This window comes from Chrysochloris asiatica, unplaced genomic scaffold (assembly GCF_000296735.1).
Source record: "Chrysochloris asiatica unplaced genomic scaffold, ChrAsi1.0 scaffold00004, whole genome shotgun sequence".
Taxonomy (NCBI): domain Eukaryota; kingdom Metazoa; phylum Chordata; class Mammalia; order Afrosoricida; family Chrysochloridae; genus Chrysochloris; species Chrysochloris asiatica.
Genome location: NW_006408522.1, coordinates 469,711 through 494,190, shown reverse-complemented (window position 1 = coordinate 494,190; position 24,480 = coordinate 469,711). Strand labels below are relative to the sequence as shown.

The 24,480-nt window shown below is 38.6% G+C and overlaps 1 protein-coding gene across 1 annotated transcript in view; it reads left to right on the top strand.

The window, feature by feature from the left end:
• The window catches only part of MAP2K5 (mitogen-activated protein kinase kinase 5), a 349,068-nt gene that overhangs the window by 87,285 nt on the left and 237,303 nt on the right, over positions 1-24,480 (top strand). The window contains exon 8 of the mRNA XM_006831503.1: positions 4,571-4,635. Within this exon, the coding sequence (XP_006831566.1) occupies positions 4,571-4,635 (65 nt within the window). The remainder of the gene's footprint in view (positions 1-4,570; positions 4,636-24,480) is intronic.

The following is a 24,480-nucleotide window of genomic DNA, read 5'->3' as shown; positions in this document are numbered from 1 at the left end:
ACCTTATACAGGGTCACTGTGAGTCGAAACCAACTTGATGGCACTTAACAACAGCAACAGCCTTCACTAGTTAGTGACCAGCGTACCTGACCTGAGAAAGTTGGGTTGGATGGTGTTAAAGTACTGTAAGATGCTGTGATTTTTATACTTGATCCTATCTAGAATCGTTTTTTTCATACTCTGGAGTTGTATAAATTCTACATCTTTATCTTAATGAACACTGTTTCTGTGCTTCATTTTGAATTAATAAAGTTCATCTGAACTAAAGAGGCAAAAATATTGTTAGCTGTTTGCTGATTTCTTTAATGACTTTTTTCATAGTTAAGATCAATTAAAATAACACATTGAGAAGAAATTCTCAAAATGCTTTTTGAGAGCTTGGCTCTATAGTTTAAAATCTGTTTCTTAATGTGAATAGTATTTGCATACTTTATACAAATTAGAAAAATCAAAATAAGCTAAAAGAAAAAATCCGATACTCTTTAATTCAGAAAACTGATCAATTGGCCTTGCCTGTCTATAAAATTTTCAAATATCATTGAAACTCATTATCCATTTTTTTAAATGGCTATATATTTTTTAAGTGACAAGATTGTAGAAGTTGTTTTTTAAAACCATTTTTATTTTTATTAGGCTCTTGAAATCTTCCTCATTATCTGAGGAATTCTTGATTGCTTTCTTGATTTTTCCATTCTTGAATTTGCACACACATGCATATGTGCACACACACACACACACACACACACCCCACCCTGCTAGTGCTTGCAGCCTATCCCTGACTATTTTGGATGTAGCGCTGTAGGATCAGTACTGGACTTCGAACAACAAAATTGGCAGTTCAAACCCACCAGCTGCTCCTCAGAAACCCTATATGGGGTCGCTATGAGTTGGAATAGACTCTGTGGCATTGACAATAACAACAACAACACTGCAAAACTTTGTGACATCAACCATTTCTCCCATAGCACTCTCTCTACTTCTCACTTGGGTTCAGTAGTCCATTGCAATGGCCACACAGAACTCAGACACCTCCTTGAGCTGAGGTTCAAAGCACAGGGATCTCAGGGTCCAAAGGATGTGTTCCACTCCTGTTTCTTTCTCTTATACAGTAATGAGATTTCCCCTCCTGCTTCTGAGATGGCTCATTTTAAACCCATACTAGAATTTCAAGTTTTGACAATTAACAATGAATTCTGCTAACTTCCACAGCTGAATCATTATCATCTTATCAGTATCTTCTCTAACCTTCTTACTCAGACCCAGCAGGGCAGGAACATTGTTGGTCACAGTTATAGACCATGGCTAGTAAAGGCATTAGATAATTTTCTACACCACACCTACTATTCCAGGAAGGAGCCCTGGTGGTGCAGTGGTTCAGTGTTCAACTGCCAACCAAAAGGTCAGCAGTTCGAGCCCATCAGCAGCTCTGCAGGACAAAGATACAGCAGTCTGCTTCCATAAAGATTTACAGTCTTGGAAACCCTCTGGAGCAGTTCTGTTCTGTCTTCCATGGTAACTATGAGTGGGAATCAACTCGATGGCAACAGGGTTGGTTTTGGCATGCTGGGAATGCTGGAGATAGGTGTTGGCTGCTCCACATTTTTCACCTGGTGGCTCTCAGGGTAAACAGACTATGGCAACAAGTTGTGATGGTTGGAAGTGCTCAGAGATGTGCCATACCTATACTTTTGTCTTCTCTTCCTCCAACACAATACTACAAAAATCAAATGTTTCAAATTCCTGATCCTATATCTGTATATCATTGAATGTTTTCCTGAGGGGATATGACTGGGTTCCTTTTGCTTGGGGCCTTACCTCCCTCTCACCTGACTAGGGAACTGCTAGGCAAGGGTAGATTACCTAATAAGGTAAGTGTGGGCTTACTTGCTAAAAGCTGTATACCACAGATTAGTAGTTCTGCTGTGGTGCTCTAGGATAAGCACTGGACTGAAAGGTCTGTTTGAACTGCAAGGTCGGTGGGTCAAATTCACCACCTGCTCCTTAGAAACCCTATACAGGTCACTATGAGTCAGAACCGACTTGACAGCACTTAACAACAACACCACTAGATTAGTAGGAGTCCTGATGTAGCACTGTAGGATAAGCGCTGGACTGCTAACCACAAGGTCGGTGGTTCAAACCCATCAGTTGCTCCTCAGAAACCCTGTACAGGGTTGCTGTGGGTTGGAACCAACTAAATGGCACTTAACAGCAACAACTGATAAGTAAGCACAAGTAATCCCATGCTTACCTTGCCTACTGATACTCTGTCCCTGACAGGGATTGTAAATTTGAAAAGAGACTTTGATTCTGTAGGAAGGTGCTGTGGGGTTGGGAGAGAGACAGAAGTAGGTATGCGATTTAAAAATGTGAGATTGTTCACTACCTTGCTTATTGGGTAATCTGACCCCACAGGTGGTACTAAAGACCCCAGTGCAGCGGTAGAGGCAGCACGACTACAGGCTGCAGCCCCTCCAGAATCTAGACCCCAGAGTGTGGGAAAGGCACCCCATCATGCTTACCCTTAAATCCCACTGCCATGAATTCAGAATTTGTGAACTTGAGTGAATGAAATTTCTTTCTCCTAGAAATGTAGTTTGAGCCGTGATGAGAGTGCAGCTTGTTAGGCAAGTTAATGGTACAAATTAGGTTGTTGCAGGCATGTTTAGACTACCTGGAGAAATGTTTTAAAGCAATTAGCCTATTTGTGCTTGCCAACAGATGTTGCTATTTATTTATGCTGCATACCCATCGATCAAAGTAAAGCAAATAGTAACTCTGCGAGTGTAACATCTCAAGCCACTTTGAATGCAGTTTTTCTTTGTGCCGTTTAAAAATTTATACTTGTCTTTTATCATGTGGTTCAGAGGAATGAGGTTTTCTTTATGCCACATCTTTTATACAGATTAAAATGTTATTTCTATATTAGTGAGAAGCAGAACGTTCCTAAAATAGGAAAATAATCGCCAGTCGCTCTGACTTGTCTGTCTTTTCTCCACTGCCTTTAAATATAGTAATTGTTGGTGTTAATATTTAGTGACCCTGTATAGAGTTTCCAAGGAGCAGCTGATGAGCTTGAACCATCTACCTTGGTATTCAAACCGACTTTGCAGTCCAGCACGTTAACCTATAGCACCAGACCAGGACTCCAAATATAGTAATTAGCTGATTGTAAATGGCGTCAATTGTGTAGTGATACAATGAAATTGTGTGCTGAATTGGCCTTACACATTCATCTGTCAATGTCCTTTTTAAGGATTGGCAAAATGGCTTGGAAAGGAAGCTGTTTCTGTTACCTGCACTATACTTCTAATTATCACAGCTCTCTGAAGCTTCAACCTCAGAAAGATATAAAAGAAAAATATTTCCCTTGATAAATGAAGCCTTTATTCAGTTGGTGGACATTGAGAGTAGAGGCAAATATTTAAAGCTTTACTATAATGTGTGAAAGCAAACTCTTTTTTTTTTTCCCAGGCAATATTGAATTAAAAACTCCATCCATTTTCTGGCCATGTAAGGCAGTACAATTCCCTGGAAATTGATTTTTTTTTTTTTTTCTCAGGGTTTACTATGGCTTTTCCCAAGCTTTAGCTATATGGAAAATAGTACCTTTGTTGGATCCACTTAGTGAATAAATTTGGCAGTTAATTTTTAAGCAACTGGACCAGTTTATAGAAAATTACTGAATACATCAAATGGAATTTGACTAGTCTTAAAAGCATTTGATAAATAATTATTCAGGGAGTTCTTTAAAACTCAAAAACATCATTTGGGGGGCACAAAATAATTCACTTACTATTCATGAAATAAATGGAAGTAGTACGTTTGGTATAATAGGTTTTCTAGAACCTTGAGAACCATGATTGCGTTTTAAAATGATACAAATGACATGGGTTTATAAAAATTACATGTCTGTATCTTTTCCCTGTATGCATTATAGTATTTGACTATATGCATTTTAAAATGTATTGATTTGGCATATTTTCATCAGCATAGTATGATTTGTATCCAGTTATGGCTGTGTGCTAATTCATCATTTACAAAGAAAAGCTGGAACCTGCAGTAGGAAAATCATGAACATTATTCAATTAATTTGTTAAATGTTAATTATAGGTTCAGCTCAGGAGTTTCCAGGGCTGATTTATTTACACATCATGCCTTCGATTACTGGGTGTGTGTGTCTGTGTCTGTGTATTGCCTTTCCAAGTTTGACTTTGGGTCTGTGCGATGCTATTTGGCCCTGGTTGTATGCCGTTCTGGAGACTGTTGTCTTATTGGTATCTCTGACCTGACCCTTTTGAGCTATATTATATCATTCCATTTTGACACCTTTTATCAAACTTTAATGAAATGACCCAGGCAAACAAATTGTCATTAAACTTTCCATCACTTTGTCCCTTGGTATCGTCTTTTATAAATTGGACAGCAAATGTTGTATTGATCTTCTCGTTCTTGCAGCTGAACTTGAAATGACCCAGACTGCTTGTTGTTTATGGCCCAGAGTTGCTTTTCCTTGACATTTCCATCCACAGCATGACACCCTTTTTGTTTTTCTTTCTTTCTCTTGGAGATGAATGAACAGGACATACGGTATCGGGACACCCTTGGCCATGGCAACGGAGGCACAGTCTACAAGTGAGTAGTCAGTTTTGTTGAAACTTTCTATCTACCTTTGCCAGCTACTGGGTTTCCAGTTTAAGAGGTACCCACGTTCTCTGTGACAAAGGTTTTCAAACGACCGCCAGCACTTAGGCTTTATTTTCACATTTGACTCCGAAATTCTGCAAGGCATCTGTGTTCTCAGGAATTGCTCAGAGAGTGCATTTATATTGCCTTTTTAATATTTCTGAGCCTGACTTTCTCCTGGGTGAGCAGTTAATAGTCCACCATAAGCAACTGTACCTTTAACTGGCCTGAAGTTTAATACATTATTTTACTTTGCTCTTTTACACCATTATTGTTGTCTTTTTTTTTTTTTTAACTTGGTGACACCCTACATTAGTCCCCTGCCTGTTTACAACTATGCCCAGTGGAAGTCAAACTTTATACATACCATGGCTTTGCCCTGTGCCAACACTCAAAGCTATTAAAAAGCCTGCTTCCTGTCATATTTGCTTTTCTCCTCACCCTACTCCCCTGAGAGGATTTCTACACATTGATGAATATGTTAAGTTATAAAGTTCTCCCAAATTCTAGTTGCAATGATCTTACCCTAAAGGAGTATTCATTTTCATATTCAAAAATGCTAACAGTAAAAAATAGTTCTCTCGACAGGGAAGTCTTTCTCATGCAGTAGTGCAAAGTTTAAACTACATAATGTAATATCTGGTACTTAATAGTCTGCAATGGTGTATGAAAAATATTCCACTAGGAATTAAAAAATCCATACACTGTAAGAAAGCCCTGAGGGAGTAATAAAGTTTTCCTCCAGAGAGCTGTTTTCCATATATACACCAACCCTGCATCACATTATGGTTGTGTTTTTACCTTGGATATTTTAACATTGATACTAATATATGTTTTCAAATTCTGAAAGAATTTGTTTCTTTTCTAATTGGTTACTGATGATCCTAGATCCTTAAGTTCTGACAAACCGCATGAATACAGATAAAAATTGCCCTGTGACCATAAAAGCTCACATCCTAAAACCCTACAACATGCCCACACCTATGCAGCCTTGGTATCGAACTCGATGTGCCAGAGTTAGGAGCTTCTCTAGAATCATCTGGTCCCATTATCCCTCCAGGCCTTAAGTCCTTTCTACAGATAGAGCTAAGATTTTAAGTCTTTTCTCTCTAAAATCTAGTCCTTAAGGAACTTTTGTTCACAAAAATATTTGGATGACTTTTTCCAAATGATTGTGTATTATGAATACAGGTATCCCTTATCTTACTGCATGGTACTTGATTGCACTACACAGGTGCTTTGCTTGTTTTTTTTTTTCAACAGATTGAAGGCTTGTGGCAATCCTGTAAGCCTGTCAGCGACGTTGTTCTGACAGTATGTGCTCACTTCGTGTCTCTTTCACATTTGGTCATTCTCACAGTATTTCCAACTTTCTCATCATTTTTTCCCCACACTTAATAGACTACAGTATAGTATAAATGTAAGTTTTATATGCACTGGAAAGTCAAAACATGTGACTTGCTCTATTGCACTAACCTGGAACTGAACCCTCGACATCTGAGGTATGCCTGTAGGTGCTTCGAAAGTTAATAGATAGTAGCATATTTGTAGCGTAATCCTTGAACATCATCCTTAAAACGTTTGATGCCTAAAATATAATGAGTTTTGAGGCTACCAATCTCCTTACTGTGGTCATACTAACATCCCTTCCCATGTATCCCCCGTTGTGCCATAAAGTGATATCTCTTTAACTTAAGTCTTCTTTTTCTTATCCACATGACTTAAATTTTTCCCTGTTTTGAAGTTGTTGGGTTCAGATACCCTTAGAAGGAACAAAGAAAGAAGAAACATGTGTACCTTGATTTGTTTTTATTGAATTCTTTGGAGGGAGCAGTTTTCAGAACCTCAGTCTTTCTTCTTATTGTTCTTGTGCTGATAGCCAGATACAGTAAACAGAAAGATTTTTAGAAACTCTTTGAATTTGTTTTACTGGATTCAAATGGAGTGGAAAAAAAACAAAAACAAACTTTCAACTATTAATCTACTTCTCATCTGTGCTATTTCACCAAATGTTTAACTCTCAAATATGGTTATGTTTTTTAATTGAAAGTCTATTGTGAATTTACCATTCTGACTTATTCTAGAGAGAGCAAACACAAGTCTGCCAATCCTCAGCAGATAATTTTTACTAAAGATAATATGCTAGATGTTAGTATTTTAATCAGTTATCTTGGAGTATTGGCTATTAAAAGAGGAGTATGTTATTGTTGTTAAGTGCCATCGAGTCGGTTCTGACTCATAGAGACCCTGGATAGGGTTTCTGAGGAGCGGCTGGTAGGTTTGAACTGCCGACCTCGTGGCTGAAACCGACCTTGTGGTCCAGAGCATTATCCTGCAGCGCCTCACCAGGACTCCAAAAGAGGAGCATAAGAGAGTGGAAATAACATGGTCATCTCCCAATGAAAATCTACAACATAAAATTGTTAATATTTTTAGCTAAGAAGCAGGCCTAATGTTCAAGAGAACACTCTCTCACATGTCCATATCACAAGTTCTTCAATTTGCTAGAATTACTATGGTGACATTCCTGACTTACCTTAAAAGCTATTTAACTGTCATTGCTAATGCTCTATATAAATGTTTAGATTTACTATGTCCTTGACAGTGGCTGCTTATGAGAAGTGAGTGGCAGTACCAAGAGCATGTTAGTTATATAGTAGATTTCTTATAAAAGTAAGAAATATTATATGTGTTATTGCTTATGTGATTCTTATATGAAGCTGAAGAAAATGAAAACAAGTCCACAAGAGCTGAAGTATGACCTTGAATATATCCCATCTGAATTTAGAGATCACCTGAAGAACAGATTTGAAATGATAAACACTAAAGACCAAAGGCCAGAATTGTTGTGGGATGACATCAAGAACATCATGCATGAAGAAAGCAAAAAGTCATTGAGAGAAGACAAGAAGAAGGAAAAGGACAAAAAGAAACACTGAAACTTGCTGTCCAGCATAGAGATGCTAAAGAAATGGAAGAAATGAGGAGGTCCAAGAGCTGAACAGAAAATTTCAAAGATCAGCTCAAGAAGATAAAGCCAAATATTACAACAAAATGTGCAAAGATCTGGAGTCAGAAAACCAAAAAGGAAGGGCATGCTCAGCATTTCTCAAACTGAGGGAACTGAAGAAAAAATTCAAGCCTTGACTTTCGTTATTGAAAGATTCACTGGGCAAATTATTGAATGATACAGAATGCATCAAGAGAAGATGGAAGGAATACACAGAGTCACTGTACCAAAAGGAAATGGTTAATGTTCAACCATTTCAAGAGGTAGCATATGATCAAGAGCCAATGATACTGAGGGAGGAAGTCCAAGGTGCATTGAAGGAGGAAGTCCAAAGTGCAAAGAACAAGGCACCAGGAATTGATGGAATACAAATTGAAATCTTTCAAGAAAGTGAGGCGGCACAGGAGGCACTCACTCATCTCTGCCAAGAAATTTGGAAGACAACAATCTGGCCGACTGATTGGAAGAGATCCATATTTGTGCCCATTCCAAAGAGAGGTGACCCAACGGAATACAGATATCATCGGACAATCTCTTTGATATCCCATGCGAGTAAAGTTTTACTAAAGGTTACACAGAAATGGCTACAATCATACATTGACAGAGAACTTCCAGAGGTTCAAGCCAGATTCAGAAGAGGCCGTGGAACCGGGGATATCATTGCTGATGTCCGATGGATCTTGGTTGAAAGCAGAGAATATCAGAAAGGTGTTTACCTGTGCTTTATTGAATACGTAAAGCCTTTCAGTTGTGTGGATCATGACAAGATATGGACAACATTGCAAAATATGAGTATTCCGGAACACTTTATTGTGCTAATGAGGAATCTGTACCTGGACCAAGAGGCAGTTGTTTGAACAGAACATGGGAACACTGAATGTTTTAAAATTTAAAAAGGTGTGCGACAAGGTTGTATTATTTCACCATACTTATTCTACCTGTATGCTGAGCAAATAATCCGAGAAGCTGGGTTATATGAAGAAAAATGTGGCATCAGGATTGGAGGAAGTCTAATTAACAACCTGCTATATGCAGATGACACAACCCCTTGCTTGCTGAAAGTGAAGAGGACTTGAAACATTTACTGATGAAGATCAAAGAGCACAGCCTTTGGTATGTCAAGAAAACAAAAATCCTCACCACTGGACCAATAAACAACATTCTTATCAATGGAGAAAAGATTGAAGTTGTCAAGGACTTCATTCTTCTTGGATCAGCTGTTAACACTCATGGAAGCAGCAGTCAAGAAATCAAACGACATATTGCATTGGGCAAATCTGTTGCACAAGACCTTTTTAGAGTGTTGAAGGGCAAAGGTGTCAGCTTGAGGGGTAAGGTGCGCCTGACCCAAGCCATGGTAATTTCAATAACCTCATACGGATGCGAAAGCTGGACAGTGAATAAGGAAGACCGTAGAAGAATTGATGCCTTTGAGTTTTGGTGTTGAAGGAGAATATTGAAAGTGCCATGGGCTGCCAAAAGAACCAATAGATTTGTTTTGGAAGAAATGCAGCCAGAGTGCTCCTTGGAAGCCAAGATGGCCAAACTTTGTGTCTCATACTTTGGACGTATTGTTAGGAGGGACCAGTCCCTGGAGAAGGATATCATGTTTGGTAAGGTGGAGGGTCAGAGAAAAAGGGGAAGATCCCCAACAAGATGGATTGGCCAAGTGGCAGCATTGATGGACTCATATGTGGCAACAGTAGTGAGGTTTGCCCAGGATTGGGCAGTGTTTCATTCTGCTGTGCATAAGGTCACCATGGGTCGGTTCCGACTCCATGGCACGTAACAACAACAACATGTGATTCTTAAGGTTAAAGAATATGAAGACTCCAAGTTGCATAACTATATGTCATTGATCATTGACCTTCATTTCAGCCTGGGCTTCAACTTGTTTGTTCTTATATCCCTGAATTTTTTAGTTCAGTAAAAAAATGTTGTAGTTATCAAGAGTGAGAATCCACTTCGCCAAAGTCTCTATAACACGATGTGATATGATTGAATTTCTCCTATACTAAACTTACCGTAATGGCACTGACTATAAACACTGTGGTTTTTCAGACAAATGATTATATTACAGGCTATGCTACATAAATTTGATGAAGAAAATATTGAAAAATCCACTCATTGGTAACGAAACTCCCTAATAGGCCTGTTTAATTTTTTTTTTTTTCATACAAAGTGTAACAAAGCTAATAAATACAAAGCAAAAGTTTGATACTTAGCCTTATTTGCTCCACTGGATGGGGTGTTGTAAATTTCAAGGGATACCATAGTGTGTAACTGCAATATACATTATTTAATAGTTGATCACATTTTCATCCTTTAAGTCAAAATCCTCTCTACAGTTGTATAAAAATGGAATTCTGGCCCCAGATTCTGAAACCAACTGGATTCTACTAAGTTGTTTTCTGTATTATGGTACTAAGCTAGGTAGATGTTATTAGGTTAGTGTTTCTTGGATTATTTGTTGTTGTTGTTGTTGTTAGGTGCCATCGAGTCGGATTACTAATTTGGATTAAATGGATCATAAAGGAAATACTTACACTGAAATACAGTTCAACCTAGGAAGGAGCAAATTCTTGTTTAGGGAAAGGAAATGGATGCCTTTTTATTATCAGTCCCATTTGTCAGAGTGCTACTAGTTGCTCTAAAATATAATAATAAATTGAGGAGATTGACATATTCTCTTCATCCCTGAGAAATTCACAGTGAATTCCAAAAAGTTTGTGAAAACAAAAAGAGAATGCTATTTGTTGTGTTTAAGTGTGGGGACTCAGCGTTTGAATTCTACTAAAACCTGCTGAACTGAAAATGTGACAAGTGGAAGTTTTTTAAATCAGGTATTAGTGGTGGTGGTGTTCAGTGGAGTCGGTTCTGACTTATAGCGACCCTGTATAGGATTTCTGAGGCTGTAAATCTTTATAGGAGCAGAAAGCCTCATTTTTCTCCTGCAGATAGGCTGGTAGTTTCAAACTGCTGACCTTGTGCTTAGCAGCCCAACTCATAACCACTATGCTATTGGATTCTTTAATGAGATCTTCCCCATGTCTAGCTAGTTTTAGAAGATGACAGCAAGCTGCATATTTATTTTAGAATATTCACCTAAAAGAATAAACATTTCTAAACTAAGGGCATATACTTTTATGATAAATTTCCTTTCAGATGTTAAAAAGGAGACACTCAACATCACTGACCCAACATATTAGCTACTGCCCTCTTCTTCATTAGTATGTCATATTGAAGTGAAAATAATCAACACACTGTTACTGGGCTGCTCTTTACTTCCTTGACACATTATTTAATGAAGTCACTCAAACTTTGGGTCTAGAAGTGAAATGATATGGAACTCTTAGGATTTCAATTGTGCCAAGTCAGTCTGCCAACAGCATTGATGCTTTATCTTTTTATATGCATTTTTGTTATTGGTGTTGTTGTTGTGCTAAGGAGTCAGTTCCTACTCATAGTGATCCTATATAGGGTTTCCAAGGCTGTAAATTTTTATGAGAGCAGAAAGCCTCACCTTTCTCCTATGGAATACCTGGTTGTTTCGAACTGCTGCTGCCTTGAGGTTAAAAGCCTGACTTGTAAGCATTGCACTACCAGAGCTCTTTTATCAAAGGCTGTTATTAGCTATTTCCCTTGGTCAGCAGGCTGAAATAGCTCTTGGCTGGTTGGTTGGTTGGTTATATGTCATGGAGTAGATTCTGACTCATAGCAACCCTGTATAGGGTTTCCAAGGCTGTAAATCTTTACGGATGCAGGAAGCCTCATCTTTCTACCACAAAACAGCTGGTAGTTTTGAACTGCTGACCTTGAGGTCAATAGCAAATTATTCATGTAAAGATTAAAATTGTGACCTCTTGCCTGTGTATTTTAGTGTCTAGGTGTTTGAAAACAGTAGTGATTTTTTTACCTCTTACTGCTTCCTACAGTGTAGGTTTAAGAGTCTGATCTGGATTATCAGTGATATAATGGGTAGCATATATGCTGTGTACGTGGTATTGTGAAGATCGGATCTAAACCAAGAGTGAATTTGAACATATCCAGTGTTTGATTGCTAAGTGCTTGACTGCTAAGCCTAAGGTTGACTTCTTGAACCCACCCAGAGGCTCTACAGGAGAAGATCTGGTTGTCTGCTTCCAAAAAGATTATCCACTGTTGTCGCGTTGATTCAGATACCTTATGGGGGCATTCTACTCTGTTACACAGGGTCACTGTGAGTCAAAATTGACTCCAAGGTACCCAACAACCACCTCAGTGACAACAGAAGAGGGAAGGGATTGTCATTCTCAAAGGTGCTGTTCCCTTCCCCTTTATGCTTTCTTATCTCTTTAAGAGACATTTGTGGGGCACAGGGGTGGAGGTGGCTCTGGAAGGTGGTAAGTGAGATGGCATGAGCTGTTGAGTTGAATGATACCCTTGTGATATGGCTTTACTGGCCAACTAAAACATTATGGCCTCGTGATATGGTTTTACTGGCTTACTAAAACTTTGCTTTTTTCGTTTTTTGGGGGGCTGGAATTATATTAACTCATTGTACTAGCATGATTTATTTTATGGAAAGAGGTGCTCTGATAGTTTTGTTAAATGTGAAAATACATGAATTGTTTAATTCATTGCTGTTTGGTAAACAAAATATTTCAAAACACAGGATTGCTGTTCAGAAAACATCAGAAAAGGGGTCCTTGATAGTGAAAATATTGGGAGTCACGTTGTTGTTGTTAAGTGTCATTGAGTCAGTTCCTACCCATAGTGACCCTGTGTAGGGTTTCAAAGGAGTAGCTAATGAGCTTGAACTGGCCACCTTGTGGTTCAAACTAACTTTGCAATCTAGAGCATTAGCCCACAGTGCCATACATGGAATTCCATGTTGTTGTTGTTAAGTGCCAATGAGTTGGTACCAACCCATAGTGACCCTGCATAGGATTTCCAAAGAGCAGTTGGTGAGCTTGAACTGCTGACCTTGCGGTTCAAACTGATTTGAAGTCTGGCAATTAACCCATAGCGCCACACCAGGACTCCAGGAATCACATGGTACCCAGAAAACTTGCACTTTCTCTGTCACTAGTCTACCTAAAGGTGCCAGGTCAAAACGGGGCACAGTAAGTCTTGCCTCCAGTACCTCTAATGACTGTGCCAGTGGTACTGTCCTTTACATTTTCCCACCTAAATGCATCTTGTAAAGTAAGCGTCATTTTAAAGTGGTTTTGATATTGACTTGCGTGCTAGAGTGATAGTTTGATTTTAGTTTAAATTTCCAATCAAACGAAGAGCCTTTTCCTTCGACTCAAGATTATTTTTAAAACAAGCAAACGAGACATCATCGTAATGCAAAACTAAATACTTGTATATGCCTGGATTGTATTATAGTATCATGTGAGAAGCAAGTATATTTATGTGTTCAGAAAATCAATGAGGATTTGTCAAATAAAATTAATTATGTATGTTTCCCTCTTGCTCTCTCTCAGCATTCACCGTTATAGGTTTGTTTCATGCGGTAATGTGTATTGTATTGATTCTAATGTAAAAAATGAACCTGAACTGGTGATTCTCAACCCCTTTCCCACCTTTGCTTTCCTCTTCCCTTGCCCCACCCCCACCCCACATTCCTGCAACTTCCCACATGTTCATATCCATTACGGCAATGATGGATTATTGGCATCCAGCCAACATGACAGGATGCTACAGGTCACTGAGCAGAGATTTTCAGACTCTGTTTCCACCTGAATTAACTATTATTGAAATAGTTTATTGAGATTGAAGTATTGATCATTTTCTGCTAACCTTGGCTTAAGGGAAGGAAGAGGAGGCAGTGGTGGTTTTGAAAGACACTAAATTTCATTTTAAAAAATCTCATTTATTTAGCCTTTTCTTCTTCCTGTTTTATAGCTCCTATTGTTTTATTGCTTGGAAAAGGGTATCTTGGCTTTATTTTTATGACAGTATAATTATACTTCAGAAATGTACTTGATTACTATGGGTAACAGAATTGTTCTAGTATATTGGCTTGGCCAATATTGCTATACAAACAACTTTTCAGTCAATTTAGTCTGGTAAAAATCAATAGATTATGGTAATATTTCAAGAATTTGCTGAATCTAATGTTTCAACACCATCTCCTTTCAAGGAAAAAATAGGTTTTGAAGTGGCAAACCTTTTTAATATTGCTGTTAATAAAAATGCTTTCTTGGTAAAGAAATTTAATGTCCCATAAGAAGGGTTGTGAACAGGTAAACATTAGCCCTCTTCTCTTACAGGATATCTAGTTTCCATTTGAAATCTTTTCTCTGGCTGCATTGTTGTTGTTGTTGTGAAGTGCCATCAAGTCGATTCCGACCCATAGCGACCCTGTATAGGGTTTCCAAGGAGCAGCTGGTGAGCTTGAACCACCGACTTTGCATTTCAAACAGCTTTGCAGTCTGGCACATTAACCCACAGCACCACGCTGGCTACATTATAAGGGTATAATATGTGTGTTTGATTTCATTCTAGAGTGTCCGTATTAAATTCATGTGTCTAGTTCTGGGGGCTGCTTTAGAGATAAACATGGTCAGTTTAGAGAGCATCCAGAGGAGCCTGGGAACTGCCTGTCCAGTCTTCCTTATCCATTTATTGATATGCTGTGTGGATGGTACTGTGCCAGCTGTTGGGGTCAGCCTGGCCCTCAACAGAGAGCAGCTCTGTCCACAGGTAAATATGGGACTCAGCAGTCTGGGCTGCATGTCTATATGTGTGGTGAACAGGCCCAGGGGTCTGAGGAAGGAACCATGACTTTCAGCTCCTACCTCTGGAAGTCTCTAGTGGAGCAGGGAGTTAAGTACTGGATTGCTTAACTGAAAGGTTGACATTTAGAAGCCAGCAGCTGCCATGGGAGAGAGACAAGGCCGTGTGTTTCTGTATTTGCAGCCTTGGGAGCCCTACACGGCAGCTCCACTCAGTCCTATCGAAGGCTGCGATGAGTCGGAATTGATGATGTCCGTGGGTTTGGGTCTTGAAGACTCACGTAGGGCCTCACAGAGAAACTAGTGTTTGCGATGAGAAGTAGTTGAAGGAACTGGCCATGAATTGGGTGTCTTTTACCTCGAAGTATCAAGAGGCTCCATGACATCTAACTCTTAAATATCATTGTAGACAGAACAGGCTTGCTGTGTATTTTTCCAAAGGCTAGGCTGTGGTTACGAATCGGGCTGCAAACCTTAAGGTCAGTGGTTCGAAACTACCAGCCATTCCGTGGGAGAAAGATGAGGCTTTCTACTCCCGTAAAGATTTACACCCTCGGAAACCCTGTGCAGGGTTGCTATGGGTCGGAACGGACTCGACGGCACTTCACAACAACAACAACAACAACAGGCTCAACTAGCTGGTTTGAGTGTCACTATCTCAGTCTGCTTTTGATTAGATGAGTAGTGTCCTCTTCCTGCTGGTCTTCCCCACTGGATTGTCCTCCCTGGAGCAGAGTCCATGTCTGGGTAACCTTGATGGAGGTCCTTCCAGTGCCCGAATGGCTCTCCACCTATTGTAGGTGCTTAATGAGTATGTCAGCAATTACTCTGTAGATGCAGACTACTCACATCCTAAGGAGGACACAAAGTGTTGTTACTGCTGGGTGACTCTGGGAGGTAGTGAATTCGTCTGCCTTAAGTTAGACCCATAGAACTATCAGTCAGGATTTTCTCTTAGACCTGGACATGAAATGACAGCAAAGATTTCATCCAAAATGGCAGAATCCAGCATTCTGCTACCATAAAAAACTCGTCAGGCACTCTTTGGTTTTTGTTCTTTAAAATTTTATCTTTCTATGTATTGATTTATTCACTGAACATTTACATGCTGAGTGTCTCTGTGTATCAATGACTGTTCTAAGCACGAGTGATCCAATAGTGAAGAAAGGAGACAAGGATCCTGTGCCCCTAGAGCTCACATTAATGAGGAAAACAGACCTTAATCATGGAAAAAATGCCTTGCAAATGCTATAAAGAATGTAAAATAGGTGCTCAGAGAAGGCTTATCTGAAGAGGTGATATTTCATTTGAGACTTGAACGGTAGGAAGGTACCAGTTGTGGGAAAACTTAGCAGAAGAACTTTCCAGGAAGATGAGAACCACTCAAGCAAAAAACCCCAAATGATCATGACTGCATTCTTTGTAGGCCAGTGCAGTTAGAGTATAGTGAGCTCAGAGGAGAGGGGAGAGGGAGAGACTGGGGGTTTTGGTCCTAGCTAAGAATATATAGTATGGTTACCAACTTTTTACCAGGGAGAAAGAGAAACAGTGTGAGTGTTAAGGAGCCTGCCCAAAGTCAAGTCAGGACTGGGACTCAGGTCTTCAGAAACCTAAGTCAATACTTGGGACTGCTTCTTCAGCTGAGGTTGCTCTGTTTGCCATTCACTCTCTGAATAACCGTTTTTTGACTCAAGTTATATTTGGATGGGAGATAGAAATTAATATATAAATGTGAAAGTCAGTGATGTGCCATCTCCAGTTGTTAATTTTAGAGGCTTTGCAGTAGTTGTTAAACCAGAACAGCCATTCCTTGGCTGACAGTTGTTGTTACGTGCCATTGAGTCGATTCCGACTCTTAGCAACCCCATAGATGCTGACAGTTATTGCAGTATTAATTTACTTATTTTATCCTTTGGGCCTCCCTACTGATCAGAAACTTAGAATTTAATAATTGAATCCCTAAATTAATTGTATGGTTGTGTTAGTGAAGTACATTTCGTGATTTGTAAGGCATATTAAGTTTTTATATATATTTACAATATTTGATATGTTAAAAATGTGTAGTATTTGGGTTGGCATATAGCACAAGCAAATATTTGTATGCCGTAGCATCTAGGGTATTTACTTAAATTGCTTTTTTGGAAAATAATTCACTGGTAAGTCCAAAAGGCATTTACTGTGTATAACTTTCTGCCATAGCGTTTTTCTTTGCTCCATCATTGGTTCTTTTGACGTAAGAGACCATGTTTCTGTTAAATTGCTGCCTTACTGGAGTGAAATATGTTTAGGTGCTGATTTGTACACTGACACTAAATCTAAGGAGCAGATTACGAAAGGAGGAGGAAATAGAAATAGAGATTTAGGCTGCAGGGATTAAGCATGAAGGTTTTCTTTAAAAAATAAACAAACATTAATTTACCTTTAAAATATGACCTTGTATAATGTTGTCCTCTTGACCCTAAAATTGTCATACCTTCCCTTGTCAGTGTTGCAAAAGGAAAGAAAAAGAAGCAGGGTTCCTGGTTTTTGTTTTGTGAATTCAAATAATGAAATGAAAAATGTTCAGACAAAATTAGAACTTGCTTTCGGGCACAATCAATATAGCATTTTAACAAGCTTAGTGTATTTGTAAAATATGTATTGTGTAAGATTCTCAAACATACCGATTCTATTATGACTGCTAACTGTAGCAGCAAAATGTAACAATATATTTGGTCAATAAACATAAAACTCTGATTAAACCATAATTAAGTTTTCAGAAAAGTTATCTAAAAACTATGAATAAAATATTTTTTGTATTGTCTCATCAACAAAATGTATAGCCAATGAAGTTTTATAGTGAGAAAGAAAACAATACGTAATATAAAATTAGAGTGGATTTTTACCATAAACACATGTTCTGAGTTAAGTTTCTGAACACCATTTATTACCTTGTTTGTAAGTAATTCTTAGTGTTGTTGTTGTTGTTAGGTGCCATCGAGTCAGTACCTATTCATAGCGACCCTATACATAACAGAATCAAATACTGCCCGCTCCTGGGAAACCTCAGGACACAATACAAGAGTTGAGATAATTGACTGAAAAGGGCAAGTGGGAATTTTCCTTACTCTTCTTGAGGCCCTAGTAAAATGCTGCCAGGCCCTACCTGCTTCAATACACCAAAGTCACAAGAGGTACTCCGAGTCTTAGTGGTCAGTTTACATTTCCAGAGTAGGCCCCCATCACTCTGCATTATTGTCCAGCTGTGTTAGGATGCAGCTTGGTAGATAGAGTAGGTATTACTGCCCTCATTTGACCTATGAAGAAATGAAAACACAGAAGGACTTCTGTGGGGAGTCAAAGAAAGTTAGCGATCTGACTACCAAGAGCTTTCTTAACTCTTTCCCAGTGCCCTTCCTAGGAAATCATTATATTCACTTTCTGAATGGTTGTATGTGAAGCTAAAATAAGCAGACTGTGTACAAGCATAAGAAACTTCCCAAGCATGTTCTACTCCATGCATTACCCACCCAATCATTGGGTTGATTCCAATTCATAAAGACTTTGTAGCCCCCATACGGTTTCCAAGGCCATGAGTCTTTATGGACGTTAACTGCCACATCTTTTTCCAGGGAGCTGCTGGTGGGTTTAACCTTTCAGTTCACAGTTTAGCGCCTAACCACAGTGCCGCTAGTCTTCCTTAAATACACTCTGTTGTTGTGAAGTGTCATTGAGAAAGTTCTGACTCATAGCGACCCTATATAGGGTTTCCAAGGAGTGGCTGGTGAGCTTGAACTGCCAATCTTGTGGTTCAAACCGACCTTTCAGTCCAGCACATTAACCCACAGTGCCACACCAGGACTCCAAATAACACTATGCGACTCATAGCGACCCTGTACAGGGTTTCTGAGACTATAAACTTTACGGAAGCAGAATGCCTCATCTTTCTTCTGTGTAACTGCTGGTAGTTTCGAACTGCTGACCTTGAGGTTAACAGCCCGATTGGTAACCACTACACTACCAGAGCTCCTTAAAATACACTATAGTTGTCATTTTTTTTTTTTTTTTTCTTTTTGTAAGGTACATACCTTACTAATAATCCGTAAGAACAAACAACTGCTTCCCTTCTCCCCTGGAGTCTGTAATCTTTGAAATAATTGATTAATCCCATATCAAAAATGTTAAAGCTAAGCTCCAAACTTTAGTCACTTCAGTATGGGGCATAATTTTTAAAGGAGGATTTTCTAATGCTGTTTATATGTTTTTAGAAGCCACCAAAAAATCTCTCAAAAAGATCATGATGGCATTAGAATATGGAACAAAATTCAAAATCATGAAGAAGACCAGACTCACTGGTTGCATAGAGACTGGTGGGAACCCCCGAGACTGTGGCCCTGAGTCACCCTTCAGGTTTGGAATTGAAATCACTCCCGTGGCTCAATTTTTAGCCAAGCAATGGATAGGTATATTGGGGGAGAACAACACTAGTGAGGTACACACTCCATAGAATGGTCAATTATGCGAGATCAAAAGGGCAGTGTTTACCTAAGAACAAAGTTCAGAAGGGTGGGGAAAGAAGGAGAATTGGGAACCAGAAACATAGGGAGGACGTGGGATAAGTACGTTGCATTGAGGAGATTGCAGTAATTGAGATGAAATAAAGTGTGTGATTTGTTTCATACACTGAATGTGAAACTAATGATCTGCTTGGTAATTCACCATAAAAACTTTTTAAAAAATCATGGTAGAATTAGGTTTAGAATCCGAACATTTTCCTTCTGTTGTCCAAACCATAGAGTCTTTAGCGTAGAGCCATGTGCATGGAAGTAACCCAAATTCATCCCTATTACTGGATTTAAAGATGACCAATCCCAGATGGTGTAAAGTATGGTGGTAGTTTGACCAGTCCCCAGATGGTGTAAAGTATGGTGGTTCCGTTTTCATGTTAAAGGAAAAAGTCTCTTCTGGTTTATTTTGACCCTACCCATGATCTGCCTGTTTGGGGAAGTCTGTTATGCACAAAAGTGCACAAAATGAAGATAAAGTGCCTCTCTCCAGCCTGACAAAAGCCATTCCTTTGCAGAATGGTAGTTGTAGCGAAAGTAAATAAATGAATGGACAGCAATCACAGCCTAGTTGATGAAACTGTTCAATTAAAGCACAGGCATTTACATGGTGTAATTTCCCTAAATTGCCAATGAGCCCCTTTAGACACAACCAGTGTTCAAATTGATTTCAGCATTGATTTTGGCTGAAGCTGATAAATTTCTGCTTGTTAGTTAATTTTGCAGAAGACTTTGTACTGCGGTATTGAAGTGTTCATTTAGCTGATGGTTAAAAGAGGAGTTATTTACAGAGGCTTCTACTGTTGTTCTGAGATGGGACAATTCCCCAATCATCTTTTACTTTTAATTTTTTAGGCTTCAGTATACCAATCAATAGGTGATTGAAACTGATTAAAACTTATCCAACCAGCTGCCTATGGCAGTTTAATTAGAAGCTGGATGATTCTTAAATTAAAGTTGTCTTATTTTCATTGCATAGCCATCTTCCAGAAGAGTAAAGGACTAACAGTGCTGAAAACTTTAAGTTTGGTTTTGTTAAGGCATCCTGTTAAATCACGCAATAGCTATTCCTGTAGCGTCTCCAAAACATACTCAGAGACTTTTACCTTTATAGAGATTGTTGTTGTTGTTATGTGCCGTGGAGTCGGTTCCGACTCATAGCGACCCTGTACAGTGTTTCCGAGGCTATAAATCTTTAAGGGAGCAGAAAGCCTCATCTTTCTCTCGCAAAACAGCTGGTAGTTTCGAACTGCTGGCCGTGAGATTCACAGCCCAATTCGTAACCACTATGCTACCAGAGCTCCTTATAGAGATTAGAAATAATAATTGCTTACTTGTCAACTTAGAGATTTTTTTTATTTTTTATATTTAGGCAAAGGGGATACCTGTAGTATAATGATACATGTAATAACAGTTGTTTGGGACATCTGCCTGCCTTTGTGGGAATGATGAATGCTGGAGCTTATTTTTTAAGCATTGCAGGGCCCTCCTCATACCCTGTGCCTCTCTCCCCTAAAGCCATCAGATTTGAATTTATGTTTTTAGGGGAGAGAGGCACAGGGTATAAGGATGGTCTTATACCTCTATTTTGAGAGCTTGATGAAAATAGATGAAAAACAAATATTCTCATGAACTACATGTTGACTTTTCAACAATATTCTGGGCAAGATTAGAGAAGAAAGGTTTTTGGTATTTTTGCCCCCTGGGAAGCAGGCCCATGCTCATTTTATCTAGTGTTAGACAGTTGCCTGAGTTTTCAATGGAAATGGGTTAATATTTCCGTCATAGGGGACATATTACCGCTGGTACTATAGGGAAGATGGCAATACATGACTCACTTTTCAGAGGTGCTTTCAGTCTTTTGACCCACTAGGGTACTATTCAGTGCTCTAGAAGAGGTAATTTAGTAAATTGTACCCCAGTGACCTAAAAAAGTTAATGCAACTCTGAAAAAGCGAGTCATTTAATCGATTTATCCCTATTGCTTTTAAAAAATCAAGTCCTACCATATCCAGAGAGCCTTGAAGACAATTGGAATTAGAGTACTGGCAGCCACCAGCTTATGTTCAGATAAGGCTTCTGGGGCCAGGCTTCCCATTTGGCTTCAGAGAACCCCTGAATCCAGTTCCCACCCAACTCTTAGCAAATAGGAATGCTGCAGCCGCCATCAGCTTCACTGACCCTTAGCGATAAAGTGGGGATAATAATAAAATCCACCTTACAGTTGTTTCCTATAAATCAAAAAGAGGTTTTTAAAGCTCTAAATATTGGTTATTGGTAGGAGAAGGCCTTTTGAGATAGCCATTCTGATATCTGATTTTGAAAGTGATCTAATGTTAGCTTTCCACCAAGAAGCTGTGAGCAGAAATTACATTGTAATCAAGCCATTTCAGGAAAGATGTTTCCTAGCTAGTTAATCCTGAAGATATTCCTATTCTTTCCCACTTGCATTGCCTCGCTACTGCATTTCTTTGTGTCTTTCTTCCTCATCATTAGGTTTTATATGTCTTGCCTCTCTGTTTTGCCCATTACATTCTTTTGGAATCTTTGATCACAAGATCACTGTGACTACAGCTTCCTTGATCTCAAAGGTATTTAGACCATATATTAAAAGACATTACTCTAGTTTCTGTGGGAAATATTAAAGGCTTAAACTAGACCATATCAACTTACAGAAGAAATATGAAGGCAGTGATGATCACATTACCTTTGAGGCCAGTATGGGAGTATAAAGGAGTACGTAATCAGAGTCCTGGTGTGGCGCTGTGGGCTAAGGCACTGGACCACAAGATCAGCAGTTCAAACTCACCAGCCGCTCCTTGGAAACTCAATACAGGGTCTCTGTGAGTCAGAACCGACTCAACAGCACTTAACAACGACAATCAGAGTAAATAGGAGGAAGAAGAAATGATAAAACATAGAGTTACAGTACTTTTTCTCTGATTGTAAATTCTCCTAGCCCAACCATATTCCTGATAGCATACGGTAGGTTGACTTGTGAGCTGTATGTATAATCAGCATTTTGAAAGAGTTAATATCTGTATTCTGAGAACATGTTTTATTTGACACTTAAACAGTTTGAGGGGCCCTGTTGCTTATCTACAAATTATTTTGCAATCAGTAGTCAAGCATCTGTAATAGGTTTTTGGGCAGAAGGAAAGTTGGCATAGACTGCTATTTGAACTAGTACAGTTTACATAAAAGCTTCTTTTTACAACTGCTGTTTACTTTGGATTTCCTGTTTTAACAGCTAGAGCCTGGCTAATGTGTTTATCTATTATGGGAGGCAACAACTGTCAGTGTTGATTTCCCTGAAATAATCTGAATTTTTTTTTTTTTCTTGTAGATGGCTATTTTAGTATGTGACAGTACTCCTTAAAATTCCAAAGCCTGACCATTTGTCCTAAACGTATTGGTAAAACCCACTCTCAAAGAAAACCTACCAAGTAAACAAATCTCTAAAAAGACCAAGCAATAAAGCAAATATTTTGTTAGCTGAGCCAGTTAGTTTTGCATTTGGTTACTGGAAACATGTCCTTGCTTTGAAAGATAACATCCAGAGGGTTTTTTTTTTAAATTACTCTCACAAAGATTTTTGTTTTGTATATGTGTATGTGTGTATATTTATGCTTCACATCTATTAGGCAAAGAATTGTTCTACTTGATTTATACTGGCTTCAGAATTATCCAGACTTAGCATCTTTTGGAATAATATGGTATCATCAACTCTCAGAACCTTAGAGTCAAAATGTATCATTTCATGCAGGCTTCTCCTAGTGGTGTGTTAAAAACAAACCAAAGCCCCCCACAACAAGTTGTTATTGAGTCAACTGTGACTCATGGTGATCCCATATGTGCCAGAGTAGAAATGTGTTCCTAAGGGTTTTCAGTGTCTGTAACTTTTTGGAAGTAGATTGCAAAGTCTCTCTTCTGAAGCACCTCTGGATAGGTTTGAACCGCCGACCTTTGAATTAGTAACCAATTGCTTAACTGTTTGCACTGCCAAGTACCCTCTTAATTTCCACCATTTCCCTTCTTTTTAAGTAGTTTCTTTTGAGCCAAGCCTATGTAGTCTCTGAAATGAAGAAACAAAATTTTTTTTGTATCTTTCTCTAGTCAAGTTCTGATTATCAAGCCATCGAGGCTAGATCAAATGGGTACTATTTGAAAGTTTGGGTGTTCTTGTGTATCTCTCCTCACTTCATATCAGTGGGATGCTTCACTCTCAGCTCTAGTCCTCTGTGGCTCTGTCCTTGTCCATGGGCTCAGGTGTCCCCAGGTCTCACCACACTTCAGATGTTGGTTATTTCTTAAACCAAGTCTTAACTATTGCTTTCACCATTTTAGTGACTGGATTATTTTCTTAGGTTTTTCCATTCATTTGGAGAACCTTCCAATTGATAGCACTTAAAAGTAATTTACACAGTTATTGTGTTCATTTTTTTTCACTAACCTTTTCAGAAGTGTGCTATGCAAGAAGTAAAAATTAAGTCAGTGGCATCTATTCTATAAGGTGTATGAAGGAATGGCCTGCCCCCTTCACTGGACAGGGGCAACACAGTCATTTTAGTGTCCTTGGTTTGCTATTGTGATTAAAAGTCATTATACATGCAATTACTCTTGGGAACCTTACTTCAGAAGATGAAAAAAAGGCTAAGTATTTCCTTACTCATCTTGGTGACTATCTTGATAATAAATTGGCATTTATAGCATTGTATCATATTGCCAAGTATGCTGCAATCTGAAATATTTACAGTCAGATCAGAGGTCAGCACCCCATCCTGAAAATAAAACCTATCTCACAAGGATCTAGAAAAGCACAGCTGCTCCTAATTATAAATTCTTTCTGCTCATAATGTAAAGTAATTTGATAGGAATATGTTTGGAAATTAATATGCTTGATAGTGCTATAGAAATTAGATGCCTACTTTAATTATATGAGAATTGTACAAGCTTTATCAGAAAATATATGATCAGCTCTAGGTTATTTATTTTATGAAAAGGAGTCAGCTGGGATGACTCATATTTTGTTGTTGTTGTTGTTTTTGTTCTCCTAGAATTTGAAATTCTAAACATAAATAATTTCAGTAAACATTGTAAAATACAGATGCAGTTGATCTTATGCATGACATAAATGTGTGTGGGGGTCCAGATGTTGGAATGTGAACACATTGTTTCTCCCTTATGTCCTGTGTGGATGTAGAACTTTTTAATGCTTTGTTTTTAAATTTTAATTTTATTTGCTTACCTTTAAGGATTCTTATAGAAATTCTGTCTATTTTTTGTACTGATGCATCTTCTTATGAATTCTCGTTAGATTTAAATGAAGGTGAACACATGTCTAACCTTATATGTAGTGTGCCAGGCCCATATGTAAATTTCAAAGAGAGAATAATATAATCAATTGCATTTGTTCCCCAAGCATTGATTTGTAAATCAGTAATGCATTTTTGAGCACGTACTGTGTGTACAAGTTACTGCATTTGGTCCTCAGGGACCTCATTCTCATGGCTTA